This window comes from Globicephala melas, chromosome 13 (assembly GCF_963455315.2).
Source record: "Globicephala melas chromosome 13, mGloMel1.2, whole genome shotgun sequence".
Taxonomy (NCBI): Eukaryota; Metazoa; Chordata; class Mammalia; order Artiodactyla; family Delphinidae; genus Globicephala; species Globicephala melas.
In genome coordinates this window covers 40,565,944-40,586,939 of record NC_083326.1, presented here as the reverse complement: position 1 = coordinate 40,586,939, position 20,996 = coordinate 40,565,944, and the positions used below count along the sequence as shown (strand labels likewise).

Below are 20,996 nucleotides of genomic sequence, written 5' to 3'. Positions count from 1 at the left end.
TATTCATCAGTTAGCCCCGTATTGCCCAAAGGAAAATATATTCACATGCTGTGAATTCTAATTTACTTTGTCTACCAGTAAGTTATTTTTTTAAATCAGGTTCTTCATGTTACTCCCAATGCAAATGAATCAAAGCACTTCATTCTCTGTGACAGACTTCTGGCTCATCCAGATGTAAAGAAACCTCAGTTCATCCGTGCTCATTACTTAGTAAAGCAATCTCACCATTGTCTTTAGCAATGCCACATGTTAAAAGAGAAGGCTGCATTTATAGATCGACCTTCTAGAAACCTTCCAACAATGGTACATTTTTTTAAAAAACATCAGAACTTTTATGTGTGTTTCCATTTCACCTTTATTTCCATGTCCCATTTTCCATATAAATTTCGAGAGAAATATACTCCCTTCAAACAACTACCCCTAATTAATCTCAAGAAACCATAAACTGCTTTCCAAACATAAAAGAGTCCTCCAAATAATCCTTTGAAAAACCTTTCATGCACATATTTCCAATTGAATATACCTCCGTTTGATAGAGAAGAATAGCTTTCAAGGCATCTCGTTTCTAGCATCCTCCAGGAATACTGCACGAGAAACAGTGGCCAGTAAGGAAGGGAGGAAAAGGAGCAAATGCTCAAGAAACCCGAAAGCGAGGCAAAAATGTACAGGATGCCAGATACCCTCCCCCACCCCTACTCCAGACGAGTACCCACCTAGCATGATGAAGAAAGAGGTCTTACGGATCTGATCTGCAATCCTACTTGTAGCCCACAATTCCCATCTCCTTAAAAAGGAAATTGACGCTGCCGCCGCTCCCCAGCCTCACAGGCTCCTGCCTAGTAGGCTGAGGTATACTGAGCTCTCAATGCCAGCGCCTGGGCTTAGAGCTTTGTGGCCATGAGACTAGAGCCATCCCAGAATAAGGAACAAATACGTACACCACTTGACTGCGCCCAAACCCATCTCGCTTTGTTGTTCATCATGTAGCTGCGGCTTTATTTGTGAAAGGGGGAAGTGAGGAAGGGAATGGGGGAAATAGGAGGAGGAATCTCCAGGACCTTATCTACAATCTAAATAGTCGTGGTAAGATCTCCGGGAGTGATAAAGGCGATCGGACAGCCCGGTGTCTCCCAATAGCGGCGGTCTAACAATAAAACCTGATAGTGTCCGGGGGAAAAGCCCACATCCACGACCAGCGCCACGTTTGGGCTTTGTGCCAATAAGGAGACACTGTAGACTATCGATCAGAATCGTCTATTATCAGAGCGTGCGTCTGGGGTTCCAGCGTGGCCTTTATGAGCGGTGGCGAAGGCGGGACACGCGCCAGGCGCCCAGCGAAGGACGTGGGACAATGGCCCAGCCCGAGGACGCGGGACGCCGCCCGACCAGGGGATGGAAGCTCCAGCAGCGGATCCGGGAGCCCGGAGGCCAGGAGGGCTGCGCGCTCTGAAGGTGCGCTGCCGCTTTAAAATAAAGGACCACAAAGATTCCACGTTGGGGGAAACGCGCCTGGCTCACGCGACTGGGGACGACTTGGGGAGGGGGTTGAGAAGGGTAGGGGCAAACGAGCCAACGGTGGCTCACGGCTCCCCCTTTCTCCCCCACCCCCCCAGCGCCGGGCTGCTCGGGCAGACGAATAACAGAGGAAGGCGAGTCACTCACCGTGGTCTTGACCGGCACGTAGAGCACTTGCTTTGCGCCGCCGCCCCCGCGGACCTCGTCCGGCTGGCCCAGCTGGAAACCCTTCGATTTGACCCAGAATTTAAATTTGGCGTTGTCCGTGGAGCTCGACTCGCAGCCGTTGAGGAGCTGGACGATCCGCTCGTATTTTTTACGGGTCACCGTCTTGGTCTTGCCTGAGTCCCCGTAAGTCCTGAGGCACCAGTCCTGGAACTGGCGGTACATGTCGCGCTCACTCTCCATGTTCCCTGCTCCCGGCCGCCGGCCGGATGCTCCCAGCGCACTTCGCACCTGTTCACCCCGGGCTCATGAAAAATGCAGCTCCCGCCACGATGTAGGGACGCGAGGTCCCGGCCGCCGCCAGAGCCTGCCTCGGGTGTGTGTGGGGGGGGAATGGGGAGTGGGGAGGAGGGTCGGTTGGGCACCAGCGATCAATGCCCTGTGCTACCAAGTCTCTGGTTCGTTCGTAATTGCGACGGATGTCTTGGACGCTTTTCTCGTCTTCTTAGTGATGGGTCTCTTTAATACTGTAGGAGTAGGACCATCCTAACAGCATCTGGCCCGGAGGAGCTGGGTTTTGAATAATTAAAATCCCATTCCTTGGTTTATCAAAAACCCACTATTGACTTGAGGTGGTCCCTCGACGCCTCGCCCGGGGCTGTGTCCGGGGCAGGCAGGTGGAGCGCAGCGCCGCCTCCCCGCGCGAGCCCCAGAAGATTCCCCAGCCTCCGGCCCCACGGTCCAGGAGCGAGGGCTGCGCCTCTCTCAAAAGCAGCTGCCCGGCCGAGCGCCTGAGAGCGCGCTCCAGGGTCCTGTTCCGCTTCGGCCTTTCCCTGCGTGGGGCGTTCAGGGACTAGAAAGAGAGAAAGTTCTTACCTGTCATGTTGTTAAACCTATCAAATCCTGCTACACAGGAAATTTTTTAAGGTATTTTTAAAGCGGCATACAATGTCATTTCTTCAGATGCATTTAGGCTAAATTCCAGTCCCGGAGGTAGGTTCCAGGAGTTAAGTCCCAGAATTAGCAAAGCATTCACGAAGATTTGGCCATAGTTCTATAGGATAGCCTGTGGTACCCCAAACAGATATCCGTTCCAGGGGGATGTGGGTAAACGAAGGCAGGCCGCTGGCGGCGGGTCTCCCGGATAATGATGGGGTCCCCAGACAGGACTCTGGTCTCTGGCGAACTGGGTACAAGGCATAGAAGTAAGTTTATGATACAGATGCTTAAAACCCTTTGCATGAAATTAGAATATAGCGAGGTATCATTTTCCCATTGCTTGGTTACAGTTTGCAGTTCACACGGGAGGTTTCGGATGTCTATTTTCCCCCTGCCACGTCATGGACACCCCCTCCACACCTCAGAGTGGCCAAATATGAGTTCCTCCGGACGATTTCTCAAGCAAATGAAATCAGCGGTTCCTCCATTCAGGATTTCCATCCGTTTGTTACAGAGCTTGGAATAGGAGAGTTCCCATCCTCCTCGCGCTGCGATTGCGGCCGCTCCTCTTTATTCTACTCTCTGCGGAGGCCCGCGCCCGTCCCGGGAGGCGGCTCTGCCAGCAAGGCGGCCCGACCAGCGCTCAGCGCCGGGTCCGCGTCCTAGCCCACCTTCGCCCCTCGTCGTGGTCTCCAAGACGAAAGCCCCGACTGAGAACGCGGAGTGTTTGTACCCAGTGCGCCGCAGCTGGTCCCGGCACTTGCAAAATGGTCAGTGGCTCCTGCTCGGCCAGGCTTAGTGTGTGCGTGTGTGTGAGCCAGGGAGCGAGGGCGTGCGGTGTGCAGGGGGTGCGCCGTGTGTGAGCGCGTCTCCGGGAAGGTCTCGCGGCGGCTGGAGCCGGGACTGACAGCCCAGGCGGAGCGCGAGCAGCTCCACACACTAAACCTCTCGCCTCTCCCCTCACCCCCACCCCTCCCACTCCCCTCTCCTCCCGCCCCCCCTTCCCCGGCCCCTTCCAAGCTCTCTGATTGGCCAATGGGACAAAAGTTTCTGTGGAGACGGCTGGGCGCTGACGTCACGGACAGAATTGTCCCATTTAGGGATCCCGGGGGCAGTGCGCATGCTGCAGGCTGCAGGTTAAAGGCAGGAGGAGGTAGCAGCGGGCCCGGCGGCAGCCAGGTGGCGGAAAGGAGCACTCAGCATCCAGGTGGGGGGACGACTCCAGCAGGGTTTCCATGGAGATTCCTCTGGGTCTAGCCTAAAAACAGCAGATCAGCTGACACCATTAGCTCAGGACCTAATTACTGCTTATTGGAGCAACAAATGAGGGAGAGGGCCAGCTGCAAAGGAAGAGTTTTTATCCACCCCCCCTCCCCATCTCCTCCTCTCTCCCCTCTCTGGGGGGTTCTAGAGTCCCGGGTGAATTCTCATTAACTTGCAAGATTGCTGCATCGACAGCTCCTCCTCTAGAGGCTACCTTGACTGCTTTTATTCTTTTTATTCCCTTCTTTTGTATCAAAAAGAAAATGCTAAAATAAATCAGTTGTCCTGAGTCCTTGAATTATTTTTGCCCAATAAATATTACACCGGTAGAGCTCAGAGAATCCACCGGCCAATAGAAGTCACAAGTGGATCACATATAAGGGAAGGATCACTTTCAGTTTATTGAATTGGGTATTTATCTTTAGGCTTTTCACATTAAAACTTTTTTTTCAATATCTTAAATAAATATTTGGAACAAGCAATTGGACAGAATAGTATTTTCCATCACCCTTCTAAATGTGAACCTCACAGGAACAACTCTCTTAAAAGTTTCCCTGGTGATATCAGAGACGGAGGATGATTCCAAGTCAAGAGATCTAGATTTTCTGGTATATTGGTCATAGGTTTCCTAGGAGATTCTGGAAGTATAGTTGGTCACAGGGTGGTCATTCATTCAAGATTAAGCTGGTTCTATAGAGTTTACTTTCTCTTACGGTTATAGCTGAATTCGCAATTTTAGAATTCGTTTTGGTAGCTCTTTCATTTGAAAAGTCACCCCACCTCCTCTAAGCCTCATTCAAGTACCTTCAGAACCAGAAAGACTTCCTTTCTTGACTTACTCAAGTTAAAGTAATCTGCCTCTCTAAACTCCTCTGGATAGAGTCTTTCAAACATTTTTTTTAACCTTGTCTCATAGTAAGACATATTTTACTTTGGCATAGAGTGCATACATACATCTGTCCTCCAAAAATTTTATGCAATAAGTATTTTTTTATTACATGCAATACACACTATTTGCCATTTTCTCCTATTTATTTATTTTATTTGGTAAAGTATTGTCCTAACTCAATAAATTTATTTTATGATCCAGCAAACGATGACTGGCAACTATAGTTTGGAAAACATGGTTTTAGATCACAAGAACTGCACTGCTCCTCGTACTATATATTTTCATGTAAGTATGTTTCATTATTCAAATAGAATCTTGCTTGGAAGACTCTTGAGAGGTTGCATTTTCTTGTTTTCCAAGTAACTCCAACACAATGAACAATGCACACAGTAAGTACTTAATAAATATATACTGAGTTAGTTAATTACTAAAGGAAGGAAAAATGAGGAAGGGAAGGAAGGAAGAAGCAGGCAGGCATAATTCTTGGCCATTCCTGTTGCCTTTTGCTGGGTGGTGTTTGGACGAAGTTGGGCCCCACTTAAGGAAATCATAGGGACTGACCACATACACGTGTTCATTCTATTTATGGTTATACTTGACACACCAGTGTATGGAAATTAGAACCCTTGAGACATAAAGGATTCACAGAATACAAACAAATATGTCATCAACCCCTAGTCATATTAACTAGATTTTGTATGTAAGCAAAAAAAAAAAAATTACAGAAATGAAAGAGATCATGTAAGACACATTCTTTTTCGAAGGAAGAGGTAAATTTTAACTATTGAAAGAGTATTCACATTGGACTAAAGGAAAAGAGAGTTCTAGGACTTTGAGAGCCAAGTTTCTCAGAGCCCTGTGGATTCTTTGGTCTCCAGTGTGCTCTGTCCTGTACTTGTACTCATTATTAGTTGGGGGGCTGGGTCAACATCTTTTACCATATCTTATCTACATAAAAGCATAAGCACTTGAAATATCTAAAATCTGCTTCAGCAACTCACTCTGGATTCATTTCTCTCCTTTACTTTTAACTTCTCTAGAAGTTCTTCCCAGCTCCACCTAGAGGGTCATACTGAGCCTTTCCTTCAGCTAAATTATTCATTGAACAGGCTGCCTGGAATTTAATTGGCATTTCCCCCAAGTCACTTTCTTCAGAATTGATTCTCTACAGAGCATCTCTCTCCAAAAAAGTGACTCTTTACCCCTATATCTGAACACCAATCACTAAGCCCTGGCCCAGGGTTCTGCATGCCATTTATAGGGAGAGGAAGTCAGAAATTATTATATCAGAATTGTAATATATAGTAAAATATATATTATATTTTAATGAAGGATAATCCAAATTTTGAAATACAATCAACATGATTTTATTATGAAAGTAAAATTTCTTCCAACCTCATGGTCAGTTTGCATATGACATTTAAAAACATCTGGAAAATCTTGCATTTTAATATCCATCACAAATAGTCATGCAACACTACATATTCATCAGCAAAATGTTACAGTGCAAACAACATATAATCCGTAATCATAAAATAAAGATTCAAAGAATAAACAAGGCTTCATTCATCCATCCATATAATTATACTTTCATTCAACAAATATTTACTGAGCACCAACTTCTCTGATAGGCCCTAGAGTTAAAGTAGTCAACAAGACTGATGTATATATATGGCCATCATCTAATGGAACTTAAATTTTTTAAGGAAAACATAATAAGCAAAGAAATAAATAATTAGCCCTTGAGGTAAGTGCCAGGAGGGAAAAAAATGGTGCTATAATAGAAAACAGTGGCAGAGTTAGAGGGACTTGGTGACTCAGGGAAGATATATCTGGGTAGGTAACACTTATTGTGAGACATGATGGATGCAAAGAAGTCAACCAGTCAAAAAGCCAGGGAGGGGAACTACAGGCACAGCACAAAGGCAAGACCTCTTGGCATGTTTGAGGACTAGAAAGAAGACCAGTGTAACTGGAGCTTATTGAGCTTCAAAGGGAGAGGTAGGCTATGAGGTCTGAGTTGTCTTTTGCTGCCATATCCTATAGGGCACTAGTCACCATGATAAGGAATTTGCATTGTATTATTGGTCCAGTGGAAAATCAATCAAGTATTTAAAGCAGGAGAAGTATGTGATACGAGATGCATTTTTAGAAGTTTCACTGGCCACTTTGAAAAGAAAGGATTAGGAGGAGGAAAGCATGGCCAATTAGGAAACTTGCTGTAGTTGTAGTAGTTTAGGTGAAATATTATACTAATGGATTAGAAAGGTAATGGTCGAGGTACAGGGAGAGAAGTGAAGGATTGAAGATGCGTTTTAAAGATAGCAGAAGGCTTGCTGATGGATTGCATGTGGCAGGTGAGAGAAGAGATTGAGTCAAGGATGACCAGATGGCTTCTGGCTTTAGTAGTATGGCTAGTGAGGACACTGAGAGAGGGGGGTTTGAGAGAGGAACAGATTGGGAGTTGGAGGCTGAGGTAGAAGCAGAAGTAGGTTGGGGTGGAGAGGCAGGAAGAAAAATTTAATTTCAGAAAAGTTAAATTTGAAATATGGAAAGAGTTGTTCATGTAGGAATTTGAATATAGAAGCTTGAACGACAGAGGAAAGTCTGGGCTGGAGATATAAATACAGGAAATTTAAAGCCATGGGAATGAAAGACATCACCTCTATCCACATTCCTCCATCCCCCTAAAGGGAAAGATTCTATCTTTTGATACTGATTTTGTATAAACTGATACCCTAGTGCTAAAATGGAATGTCATGCACTGACCGAACAGCAAAAGTTAGCTTCCCATTGGTGTAACTCTGATGATGGGAAAGCCTGAGAAAAATAGCAAAGCAATTTGAATCAATCCTTGGCTGGACCTAAACTGTTAGTGAGTTCCAAAATTTACATGGCCCTAAAATCATCTAAAGTTTTTTTTTTTTTAATTTATTTTTTATTTTTTGGCCTCACTGTATGGCTTGCAGGATCTTAGTTCCCAACCAGGAATCAAACCCAGGCCCCCTGCAGTGGAAGTGCAGAGTCCTAACCACTGGACGGCCAGGGGATTCCTAATCATTTAAATTTTAAAAAGGAAAGACAAATACTGTATGATATAACTTATATGTGAAATCTAAAAAATACAACAAACTAATTAATAAAACAAAAATGAAGCAGATTCACACATACAGAGAACAAACTGGTGGGCACCAGTGGGGAGAGGGAATGGGGAGGGGCACTATGGGGGGGAAGGGTTATTATAGGATTATATGAAATCATGTATGTGAAACTTTTGAAAATTGTAAAGCACTATAGAATTTAAAGTATCTTTCATTAAATTAAAAATTGAATTAAATCTTTAAAAAGTCAAAAAATAAAAATAAATAAAATTTGACTTCAAAATAAATAAAGAAAATTTTTAAAGCTTGAAAACTTTGGTTAGACCTGTTCTACATTAAATCAGGACACGGAGGCATGCTAAAATAGGAATCTATGCTTTGAAGATGGCCTATGAGCAAATCTGTCATTGAAGGGATCAAATAAAGCCTTTGTCTACAGAGTTAAGTCAGTAAGAGAATTCGAGCCCTTTAGCCAGACCAGAGAGTGTGATAGATGGTCCTTGCTACTTTGAAACCTGGAAGTTCTAAACATCATTATGCATCCAGATGTTTAACCATCTATAAATAACTCCTCCATGGAAAAGGAATTTGTAAAGGAAGCAAATGGCCAACTCAGTCAGCAACTTGATTACCGTACAGCATGGCAACTTTTCAAAATGAAACAGAATAAACAAAGTTAAAGTAGAAAGGTACATATTGTGCCAATAGGGAAATTTGAGACTACATAAAAAGTGTCACAAGTCTGATTTTATTAGTTGACTTCCATTATGATGATTCTTCTTCCAAATAATCTTGAAAAGAGCTATCTTTAGTATGCTATAGCTATCTTTTGGTTCAGAAAAAAAATGATTTTTAGAAAGTTTAAATATTGCTCTGATCTTTAGGGCTGTCATTACTAAGACACACCAAAAAAGTGTTGTTTTATTTTTTAATTCGTAAGCTACAGTATCAGTATCTTTATTCCATTTTCTAACCAAAAGAAAAAAGATTAGAAATTTAATGTTTTTTGCTTGGCCCCAAGTTGATTGACTTTTATGTTTGTTTGGTGTGATCACCATTAAATATGATACATTGGTCAGCAGTTAATTTCCATATATACTTGTGTGCAAACTAAGAACAAACTAGATTTTACAGGTCTAGTGGATTTGCTGAATTTCTCTTTAGTTCCTACCTTTAACATCTCTGTATAAACAAGTCCGTGGCACAGCCAATCCCTACATTTTAACAGCCACATATGGATTCATTCAACATTTATCCACCTGACATTTTCATCTAGCTGTCAGAACTATGATGAAGTCCAACGCTAAGTCTGGTGTTCATGTCCCTTGTAACAGAGAAGAAAATACATTTTTTTCTGGCCCCAAATATTGCTTTATTTCCAGTAGCCATATGGCTTATCTTTTCTTCCAAAATATATGGCTTAAAACAGTAATCCACATATCATCTTCAACTCAGTGGACAGCACGATTATAGAATTTCTGCATTATTTTTAGAACAGTTATTTTGTCATGGAAAGTAACAACTCTTCAGGGAAGAGGGAACAACGCACCTCTGCCCAACTCCCATTATACTTTTGCGCGTTTCCAGTTTTCACTCCTATTTCTATTGAATGAACCAATTAATATCTTACCGCCATCACCTAACCCTCATATCTTATTTACAATATATTATTAATAATTGTAGGACATGTGTTTAACTTGCAGGCTAAAAGTGACAAGAACGGACACACATATTTCTTGGCTAAAACCACAGACTCTAGAAATAGTTTTCACGGGAAGACATCTGAGTTCTAGTATCAGAATCTGCAAAATAGCTGTAACAATGCAAACATACTGTCCTTTGGTGTGGGGGGGAAGAAGTTGAAGGGAAAACTACCCCTAGTTTTCCTGGGACTATTCCAACAGGCATTGAAAAGCAAGGCAGAAAATAAGTTTTAGATTTCTCTTGTCTCTTTTCTTCTAAAATGAACATCTCCCAAGTCTTTAGAAAACTCTTTAATTAAACTTCTTGATCAAAAAGCAGAGTAACCATTTAGAAGCTCCAAAAATTTAAGTTCTTTCTCTAGTTTGTATTGAGTTTTGAAAATGAGAGTTAACTTTTAAAACACGAAGTATTCATTTATATGTAAAAATACTTCTTAGGCAATTCAATTTTGAACTGTCTGCTTTGGTCATCTTGATAGCTTGGAAAAGCAGAACACCACTATGGGGGTGAGAAACTTCCATTTATCTTAATAAATTGCAAATTTTAGATTGAACTAATCTTCAAGGCAGAGTTTTACACATGTGTGCATCAGATACAAATTGCTTAACATATCATAAAACATAATTTATTAAGAACAACCTCACTAGGTACAATGAAGCTGTGAGCCAATCAAACCTTTGAGTCATTTTAGCCATTAGTTTGTAATTGGGTGTGATGATTGAAATAAGCCCCAACATACAAGGGGAAGATGAAACAGCTCCTTGAGGGCCAGTGGTAGAGAATGGTTTACAAAGACAGCTATGTTTCTGAGCATATTTATGCATACATGTCTTCTTGTAGAAAAACAATTATACCTGAATTTTGAAACAGCAATAGTCTTGAAATCTCAAGATTTCTTTGACTCAAATAAAATCTGAGTATATCATTTTGTTGGAGTATTAAATTTCCTAATCCCAAGTAAAATGATTTCATGACTTACACATTTTTTAACTGTTTCCAAATATTTATATGACCAGTACTTTCTAAAATAGCAAAAAACTGTAACTTTTAAGTATCAATCAGTTAATTAAGAAACATACAGTGATGATATTGGCTCACTTTTTTACTAATACCCATTAAGGTAAAGGCATAGTATTGATTTATACATTTTAAGAATGAAATTAATGTGGATTTCCGATTCCAGTGCTATAGCTGACTAGAGACGCTAAGAGCCCTTTTTCAAGAAAACAACTCAAGGATGCATAATAAGTAGTTTTGATTGCATGACTGGGCTCACAGGATGTGAGGAAAGGATCTCGCTCTCCCCTCCCACAAAAAAGTCCATTGAAAACTGATCAGTGAGCAGTCAACACACCCAAGAGGCTAGAGGATCTCATGAGCAACGTTAATGTCAACATTATGGTAGAAAGACTGAACATTAGATCAGCAACATAGTGCTGGAGCTGTTCCTGAAAATCCTATACGAAACCGGAGACACTCGAAGGGTATTAAAATAGTTATGAAGTTGGCCTTGCCACCTGGCTCATAGTAAAAGTAAATACAAATTCTCTGTAGAGGAAAACATCCACCATTTGAGTAATCAGGTTTGTCTAAGTTTAAGAACATCCAAATATGAGCATACAACTTGAAATGTCCAAAAATAAGAAAACCAACTATCATCTATGAAAGCCAGCATAAGTAACAAGAACAAAAATAAATTCCCAAAGATTTTATTCAAAAACAAACTGTTTACTTTGATTGTAGTAACTGGTGGAGGACACTAAGAGGGTTTCTAAAATGGTAGTAACATGCAGTTTCCTGAACTATGTGCTAATTATACGGGTGGTTCACTTTAAGAAAATACATTGTGTTATATACTTATTATTAGTACACTTTTCCCCATGTATGTTAATATTTAATTAAGAAGTTTATTTTTAAAACGCAATAAACATGCAAACTCTGTAGGCCAATCACTAACAATATTTTTTTAACATCTTTATTAATAGAGTATAATTGCTTTACAATGGTGTGTCAGTTTCTGCTTTATAACAAAGTGAATCAGTTATACATATACATATGTCCCCATATCTCTTCCCTCTTGGATCTCCCATCCTCCCACCCTCCCTATCACACCCCTCTAGGTGATCACAAAGCACCGAGCTGATCACCGTGAGCTATGCAGCTGCTTCCCACTAGCTATCTATTTTACATTTGGTAGTGTATATATGTCCATGCCACTCTCTCACTTTGTCCCAGCTTACCCTTCCCCCTCCCTGTATCCTCAAGTCCATTATCTAGTAGGTCTGCATCTTTATTCCCATCTTGCTCCTAGGTCCTTCTGACCATTTTCTTTCTTTTTTTTTTTTTTTTTTTTAGATTCCATATATATGTGTTAGCATACGGTATTGTTTTTCTCTTTCTGACTTACTTCACTCTGTATGACAGTCACTAGGTCCATCCACCTCATTACAAATAACTCAGTTTCATTCCTTTTTATGGCTCAGTAATATTCCACTGTATATATGTCCCAAATTTTCTTTATCCATTCATCTGTTGATGGACACTTAGGTTGCTTCCATGTTCTGGCTATTGTAAATAGAGCTGCAATGAACATTTTGGTACATGACTCTTTTTGAATTATGGTTTTCTCAGGGTATATGCCCAGTAGTGGGATTGCTGGGTCATATGATAGTTCTGTTTTTTGTTTTTTAAGGAAGCTCCATACAGTTCTCCATGGTGGCTGTATCAGTTTATATTCCCACCAGCAGTGCCAGAGGGTTCCCTTTACTCCACACCCTCTCCAGCATTTATTGTTTGTAGATTTTTTGACGATGGCCATTCTAACCGGTGTGAGATGATCTCTCATTGTAGTTTTGATTTGTATTTCTCTAATGATTAATGATGTTGAGCATTCTTGCATGTGTTTGTTGGCAATCTGTATATCTTCTTTGGAGAAATGTCTATTTAGGTCTTCTGCCCATTTTGGGATTGGGTTGTTTGTTTTTTGATATTGAGCTGCATGAGTTGCTTGTATGTTATGGAGATTAATCCTTTGTCAGTTGCTTCATTTGCAAATATTTTCTCCCATTCTGAGGGTTGTCTTTTTGTCTTGTTTACAGTTTCCTTTGCTGTGTAAAAGCTTTTAAGTTTCATTAGGTCCCACTGGTTTATTTTTGTTTTTATTTCCATTTCTCTAGGAGGTGGGTCAAAAAGAATCTTGCTGTGATTTATGTCATAGAGTGTTCTACCTATATTTTCCTCTAAGACTTTGATGGTGTCTGGACTTACATTTAGGTTTAATCCATTTTGAGTTTATTTCTGTGTATGGTGTTAGGGACTGTTCTAATTTCATTCTTTTACATGTAGCTGTGCAGTTTTCCCAGCACCACTTATTGAAGAGGCTGTCTTTTCTCCACTGTATATTCTTGCCTCCTTTATCAAAGAGAAGGTGACCATATGTGCATGGGTTTATCTCTGGGCTTTCTATTCTGTTCCATTTATCTGTATTTCTCTTTTTGTGCCAGTACCATACTGCCTTGATTACTGTAGCTTTGTAGTATAGTCTGAAGTCAGGGAGCCTTATTCCTCCAGCTTCGTTTTTCTTTCTCAAGATTGCTCTGGCTATTCAGGGTCTTTTGTGTTTCCATACAAATTATGAATTTTTTTCTTCTAGTTCTCTGATAAATGCCAGTGGTAGTTTGATAGGGATTGCATTGAATCTGTAGATTGCTTTGGATAGTAGACTCATTGTCACAATGCTGATTCTTCCAATCCAAGAACATGGTATATCTCTCCATCTATTTGTATCATCTTTAATTTCTTTCATCAGTGTCTTATAATTTTCTGCATACAAGTCTTTTGTCTCCTTAGGTAGGATTATTCTTAGATATTTTAATCTTTTTGTTGCAATGGTAAATGAGAGTGTTTTCTTAATTTCACTTTCAGATATTTCATCATTAGTGTATAGGAAAGTAAGAGATTTCTGTGCATTAATTTTGTATCCTGCTACTTTAATAAATTCATTGATTAGCTCTAGCAGTTTTCTGGTAACATCTTTAGGATTTTCTATGTATAGTATCATGTCATCTACAAACAGTGACAGCTTTACTTCTTCTTTTCCAATTTGGATTCCTTTTATTTCTTTTTCTTCTCTGATTGCTGTGGCTAAAACTTCCAAAACTATGTTGAATAATAGTGTTGAGGGTGGACAACCTTGTCTTGTTCCTGATCTTAGTGGAAATGGTTTCAGTTTTTCATGATTGAGGATGATGTGGGCTGTGCGTTTGTGATATATGGCCTTTATTATTTTGAGGAAAGTTCCCTCTATGCCTACTTTCTGGAGGGTTTTTATCATAAATGGGTGTTGAATTTTGTCAAAAGCTTTCTCTGCATCTATTGAGATGATCATATGGTTTTTCTCTTTCTATTTGTTAATATGGTTTATCACATTGATTGATTTGAGTATACTGAAGAATCCTTGCATTCCTGGGATAAACCCCACTTGATCACAATGTATGATCCTTTTAATGTGCTGTTGGATTCTGTTTGGTAGTATTTTGTTGAGGATTTTTGCATCTATGTTGATCACTGATACTGGCCTGTAGTTTTCTTTCTTTGTGACATCTTTGGTTTTGGTATCAGAGTTACGGTGGCCTCGTCAAATGAGTTTGGGAGTGTTCCTCCCTCTGTTATATTTTGGAAGAGTTTGAGAAGGATAGGTGTTAGTTATTCTCTAAATGTTTGATAGAATTCCCCTGTGAAGCCATCTGGTCCTGAGCTTTTGTTTGTTGGAAGATTTTTAATCACAGTTTCAATTTCAGTGCTTGTGATTGGTCTCTTCATATTTTCTATTTCTTCCTGGATCAGTCTTGGAAGGTTGTGCATTTCTAAGAATTTGTCCATTTCTTACACATTGTCCATTTTATTGGCATAGAGTTGCTTGTATTAATCTCTCATGATCCTTTGTATTTCTACAGTGTCAGTTGTTACTTCTCCTTTTTCATTTCTAATTCTATTGATTTGCGTCTTCTTCCTTTTTTTCTTGATAGGTCTGGCTAATGGTTTATCAATTTTTTTATCTTCTCAAAGAACCAGCTTTTAGTTTTATTGATCTTTGCTATCGTTTCCTTCGTTTCTTTATCATTTATTTCTGATCTGATCTTTATGATTTCTTTCCTTCTGCTAATTTTGGGGTTTTTTCTTTTTCTTTCTCTAATTGCTTTAGGTGTAAGGTTAGGTTGTTTATTCGAGATGTTTCTTGTTTCTTAAGGTAGGCTTGTATAGCTATAAACTTCCCTCTTAGAACTGCTTTTGCTGCATCCCATACATTTTGTGTCATTGTGGTTTCATTGCCATTTGTTTCTAGGTAGTATATTTTGATTTCCTCTTTAATTTCTTCAGTGATCTCTTGGTCATTAAGTAGTGTGTTGTTTAGCCTCCATGTGTTTGTATTTCTTACAGATCTTTTCCTGTAATTGATAACTAGTATCATAGCATTGTGGTCAGAGAAGATACTTGATATAATTTCACTTTTCTTAAATTTACCAAGGCTTGATTTGTGAACCAAGATATGATCTATCCTGGAGAATATTCCATGAGCACTTGAGAAGAATGTGTATTCTGTTGTTTTTGGATGGAATGTCCTATAAATATCAATTAAGTCCATCTTGTTTAATGTATCATTTAAAGCTTGTGTTTCCTTATTTATTTTCATTTTGGATGATCTGTCCATTGGTGAAAGTGGGGTGTTAAAGTCCCCTACTATGATTGTGTTACTGTCGATTTCTCCTTTTATGGCTGCTAGTATTTGCCTTATGTATTGAGGTGCTCCTATGTTGGGTACATAAATATTTACAACTGTTATGTCTTCTTGGATTCATCTCTTTCTTGATCATTATGTAGCGTCCTTCTTTGTCTCTTGTAATAGTCTCTGTTTTAAAGTCTATTTTGTCTGATATGAGAATTGCTACTCCAACTTTCTTTTCATTTCCATTTGCATGGAATATCTTTTTCCATTCCCCTCACTTTCAGTCTGTATGTGTCCCTAGGTCTGAAGTGGGTCTCTTGTAGACAGCATATATACGGTCTTGTTTTGGTATCCATTCAGCCAGTCTATGTCTTTAGGTTGGAGCATTTAGTCCGTTTACATTTAAGGTAGTTATCGATATGTAGGTTCCTATTACCATTTTCTTAATTGTTTTGGGTTTGTTATTGTAGGTCTTTTCCTTCTCTTGTTTTTCCTGCCCTAGAGATGTTCCTTTAGCATTTGTTGTAAACTTGGTTTGGTGATGCTCAATTCTCTTAGCTTTTGCTTGTCTGTAAAGCTTTTAATTTCTCCACCAAATCAGAATGAGATCCTTGCTGGGTAGAGTAATCTTGGTTGTAGGTTTTACTCTTTCTTCACTTTAAATACATCCTGCCACTCCCTTCTGGCTTGCAGAGTTTCTGCTGAAAGTTCAGCTGTTAACCTTATGGGGATTCCCTTATGTGTTACTTATTGTTTTTCCCTTGCTGCTTTTAATATTTGTTCTTTGTATTTAATTTTTGATAGTTTGATTAATATGTGTCTTGGTGTGTTTCTCCTTGGATTTATCCTGTATGGGACTCTCTGTGCTTCCTGGACTTGACTATTTCCTTTCCCATATTAGGGAAGTTTTCAACTATAATCTCTTCAAATATTTTCTCAGTCACTTTCTTTTTCTCTTCTTCTTCTGGGACCCCTATAATTCGAATGTTGGTGTGTTGAATGTTCTCCCAGAGGTCTCTGAGATTGTCCTCAATTCTTTTCATTCTTTTTTCTTTATTCTGCTCTGCAGTAGTTATTTCCACTATTTTATCTTCCAGGTCACTTATCTGTTCTTCTGCCTCAGTTATTCTGCTCTTGACCCCTTCTAGAGAATTTTTAATTTCATTTACTGTGTTGTTCATCTCTGTTTGTTTGCTCTTTATTTCTTCTGGGTCCTTGTTAAATGTTTCTTGTATTTTCTCTATTCTATTTCCAAGATTTTGGATCATCTTTACTATCATTATTCTGAATTCTTTTTCAGGTAGACTGCCTATTTCCTCTTCCTTTGTTAGGTCTGGTGGCTTTTTGCCTTGCTACCTCATATGCTGTATGTTTCCCTGTCTTCTCATTTTGCTTAACTTACTGTGTTTGGGGTCTCCTTTTTGTAGGCTGCATGTTCGTAGCTCCCATTGTTTTTGGTGTCTGTCCCCAGTGGCTAAGTTTGGTTCGGTGGGTTGTAGGCTTCCTGGTGGAGGGGACTAGTGCCTGTGTTCTGGTGGATGAGGCTTGATCTTGTCTTTCTGGTGGGCAGGTCCACGTCTGGTGGTGTGTTTTGGGGTGTCTGTGGCCTTTTTGTGATATTAGGCAGTCTCTGTGCTAATGGATGGGTTTGTGTTCCTGTCTTGCTAGTTGTTTGGCATAGGGTATCCTGCACTGTAGCTTGCTGGTTGTTGAGTGGAGCTGGATCTTGGCATTCACATGGAGATCTCTGGGAGATGTTCACCATTTGTTATTACGTGGACCTGGGAGGTCTCTTGTGGACCAGTGTCCTGAACTTGGCTCTCCCACCTCAGTGGCACAGCCCTCATGCCTGGCTGGGGCACCAAGAGCCTGTCCTCTACACAGCTCAGAATAAAAGGGAGAGGGCTTCCCTGGTGGCGCAGTGGTTGAGAGTCCGCCTGCCGATGCAGGGGACACGGGTTCGTGCCCCATTCTGGGAAGATCCCACATGCCGCGGAGTCGTTAGGCCCGTGAGCCATGGCCGCTGAGCCTGCGTGTCCGGAGCCTGTGCTCCGCAATGGGAGAGGCCACAACAGTGAGAGGACCACGTACCACAAAAAAAAAAAAAGAAACTGAGTTTAAATATAAGAATTCATATAGATTAAAAGCAAAGGAATGGAGAAATGTATACCATGTTAACATAATGGGGAAAAAGAACCTGATCTATACTAAATTCAAAGAAACAGACTTTGGAATAATAAAAATCATCAGGCATAAAGAGATGCATATCGTATGATAAAGTGATCAGTTTTCCGATTACATATAACAATTATTTATTTATTTATTTATTTAGTGGTATGCGGGCCTCTCACTGTTGTGGCCTCTCCCATTGTGGATCACCGGCTCCGGACGCACAGGCTCAGTGGCCATGGCTCACAGGCCCAGCCGCTCCGCGGCATGTGAGATCTTCCCAGACCGGGGCCCGAACCCGTGTCCCCTGCATTGGCAGGCAGACTCTCAACCACTGCACCACCAGGAAGCCCTACATATAACAATTCTTAATGCACATGCACCTAACATCAAAATATGTCAGGCAAAAACTGATAGAATTGCAAGGAGAAATAAATCCACTACAACAGGTAAGACTTCAAATGCTTGGGAGAAAAAAATATGTTTATTTTAACTTAATTTGCATGAAAATACACCTTATCAAAACTTCTGGGATGCAGCAAAAGTAGTGCGTAGAGGAAAATTATAACATTAAATATATATTTTATAAAAGAAGACAAATCTAAAGGGAGTAGCCTACCTTTCACCTTAGAAAACTAAGAAAGAAGAGCCAGTTAAGCCAAAACAACAAGAAGAAAGGACATAATAAAATAGTTAGAGTTGAAATGAAATTAAAAATAGGAGAACAGAGAAAATCAACAAAATCAAAAGCTGTTTCTTTAGAAAATGCAATTAAAGCAATACACCTCTAGCAGACTAACCAAGAAAAATAGAGAGAAGACACAAATTACCTAATTCAGAAATGAGAGGTCCTTACTACTTATCACATGGACATTAAAAAGATAATAAGGAATTACTATGAACAACCCTATGTCCACACATTTGATAGCTTAGTTAAAATGGACCAATTCCTTGAAAGACAAAAACTACCAACACTCACACAAGGAAAAATGGATAATCTAAATAGACCTATATCTATTAAAGAAATTGAATCAATAATTAACAACCTTCCAAAAGAGAAAGCATCAGGCCCAGATGGTTTCACTGGTAAATCTACCATTTAAAGAAGAAGTAATCCAAATCTACAACCTCATCTAAAAAACTAAAAGCAGAGGGAACAGTTCCAAACTTATTCTATGAGACCATCACTACCTTAATACCAAAACTAGCTAAAGACATCTCAGGAAAGAAAAACTATAGACTAGTATCTTTCATAAACACAGATGTAAATATTCTCAACACAATGTTAGCAAATCACATACAACAATATATAATAAAAATACACCCTGACCAAGTGGGATTTATTCCAGATATAGAAGGTTGGCTCAACATTTGCAAGTCAGTTGTAATTATCCACCACATCAAGAGGCTGAAGAAGAAAAATCATATGTCCATATCAATTGACACAGATAAAACAATTGACAAAAATCCAACACACATTCACTATAAAAACTTGGAATAAACAGAACTTTCTCAGCTTGATAAAGAACATCTACAAGCCTCCTAAAGCTGACATCACACTTAATGGTGAAAAATTTCTCTAAGTTTTAAGACCAGGCAAGAGTGTCCCGTCTCACCACTCCTATTCAACATTGTATTATAAGTCCTAGCTAGTGCAATTAAGATATTTTAAAAAAGGAAAAGAAAACATAAGGTACACAAATTGGGAAGGAAGAAATAAAACTACCTTTTCAATGGATGGCATGATTGTCTATGTAGAAAACTATAAATAATCTGCAAACCAAAACTCCTGGAACAAATAATAAATTACAGCAAGATTGCAATATATAACGTCAATATGCAAAATCCAACTGTGCCTACAAGGTATCACTGAACACTTCTAATTTGAATTTTTTTAAATGCCATTTATAATAGCATCGAAAACTTATGAAGTGCTTAGGTATACATCTAAAATATATATACAAGATCTATATGCAGAAAAAGATAAAATTCTGAGTCATTTTGTAGAAATCAACAAATTGATTTTTAAAGTGCATTCAAGAAGGCAAAAGACCTAAAATAGCCAGCAGTATAATGAAGAAGGAAAACAAAGATATAGGAAACACAAGACCCAATGTCAATACTTAGTATAAAGCCACAGTAATCAAGACATTGTGGTATTGGCTAAAGAATAGAACACGTAGTTCAACTGAGCAGAATAGACCCACCGCCAGAAATGCACCCTAGCAGATATACTGACAAAAGAGCAAAGGCCATTTAGTTGAGAAAAGATATTCTTTTCCACACATGGTGCTGAAACAATTGGACATTCGTATGTGAGGGAAAAAAAATAACCTAGACACAGATTTTTGCACCTCACATAAAAATTAACTCAAAAATATCACAGAATTTTATGTAATATCTAAAACTATGAAACTTCTAGGAAAAAAATCCATGCGACCTTCAGTTTGGCAATGAGTTTTTAGATAAAACACCAAAAGCACAATCCGTGAAAGAAAAATGTAATTTGGATTTTATTAAAAATAAAAACATCTGTTCTGTGAAAAACACTGTTAAGAGAATGAAGAAACAAGCCACAAACTGAGAGAAAATATTTGCAAAACATATATCTGGGCTTCCCTGGTGGCGCAGTGGTTGAGAGTCCGCCTGCCGATGCAGGGGACACGGGTTCGTGCCCTGGTCCAGGAGGATCCCACATGCCGTGGAGCGGCTGGGCCCGTGAGCCATGGCCCCTGAGCCTGCGCGTCCGGAGCCTGTGCTCCGCAACGGGAGAGGCCACAGCAGTGACAGGCCCGCGTACCGCAAAAAAAAAAAACAAAAAAAAAAAACCAAAAAAAAATCATATATCTGATGAAGTGCTTGTATTCAAAGTATACAAAGAATTCTTAAAACTCAACAATAAGAAGACAAACAATCCAATTTTTAAAATGGACCAAAACTCTACATGTATATCTTACCCAAGAAGGTAAACATATGGCAAATACACATATGAAAAGATGCTCAACGTAATTTTTCATTAAGATTTCACTACACACCTATTAGAATGACTAAATTAAAAAAAAAATCTGACACCACCAAATGCTAGCAAAGAGGAACACTAGCGAGAGGAACACTCATTCATTGCTGGTAGGGTTTCAAAATGGTGCAACAATTTGAAAGACAGTTTGTCAGTTTCTTATAAAGCAAAACATAGGTTTGCCATGTAATCCAGCAGTTGCAATCTTAAGTTTCTACCCAACTGATTTAAAAATCTATGTCCACATCAAAAACTGCTTGCGAATGTTTAATCTAGCTTTATCACCCCAAAACTGGAAGCAACCAAGAGTCCTTCAATAGGTGGTTGGGTAACCAAACCATACTACATCTATACAATGGAAAACTGTTCAGAAATAAAATAGGTGAACTATCATTTCATTTTATAAATGAACATCCATACAACGGAATATTGTTCAGAAATAAAAACAGAAATAAATAAAAAGGCAAATAAATCTTAAACTTAGCATACTGCTAAGCGAAAGTCAGTCTG

General features: G+C 39.7%; 1 protein-coding gene and 1 long non-coding RNA gene across 7 annotated transcripts in view; one reads left to right on the top strand and one right to left on the bottom strand.

Moving 5' to 3' along the window:
* Nucleotides 1-3,588, bottom strand: part of NOL4 (nucleolar protein 4) — a 395,653-nt gene extending 392,065 nt beyond the window's left edge. For 2 of the 6 annotated variants that reach the window (XM_030876500.2, XM_030876501.2), the window contains exon 1: nt 1,663-3,585. In XM_030876500.2, the coding sequence (XP_030732360.1) occupies nt 1,663-1,923 (261 nt within the window). In that variant the 5' untranslated portion in view covers nt 1,924-3,585. Of the gene's footprint in view, nt 1-523; nt 617-713; nt 913-1,662 lie in introns of those variants that run through there. The other 4 variants (XM_060310591.1, XM_030876503.2, XM_060310588.1 and 1 more) reach the window with 4 other exon arrangements.
* On the top strand, nt 845-4,386 carry LOC132598352 (uncharacterized). Its single transcript, XR_009566427.1, has 3 exons — nt 845-1,452; nt 1,614-2,056; nt 2,970-4,386. It is a non-coding gene; the product is annotated as an uncharacterized lncRNA (long non-coding RNA).
* The last annotated feature ends 16,610 nt before the right edge of the window (nt 4,387-20,996 follow it).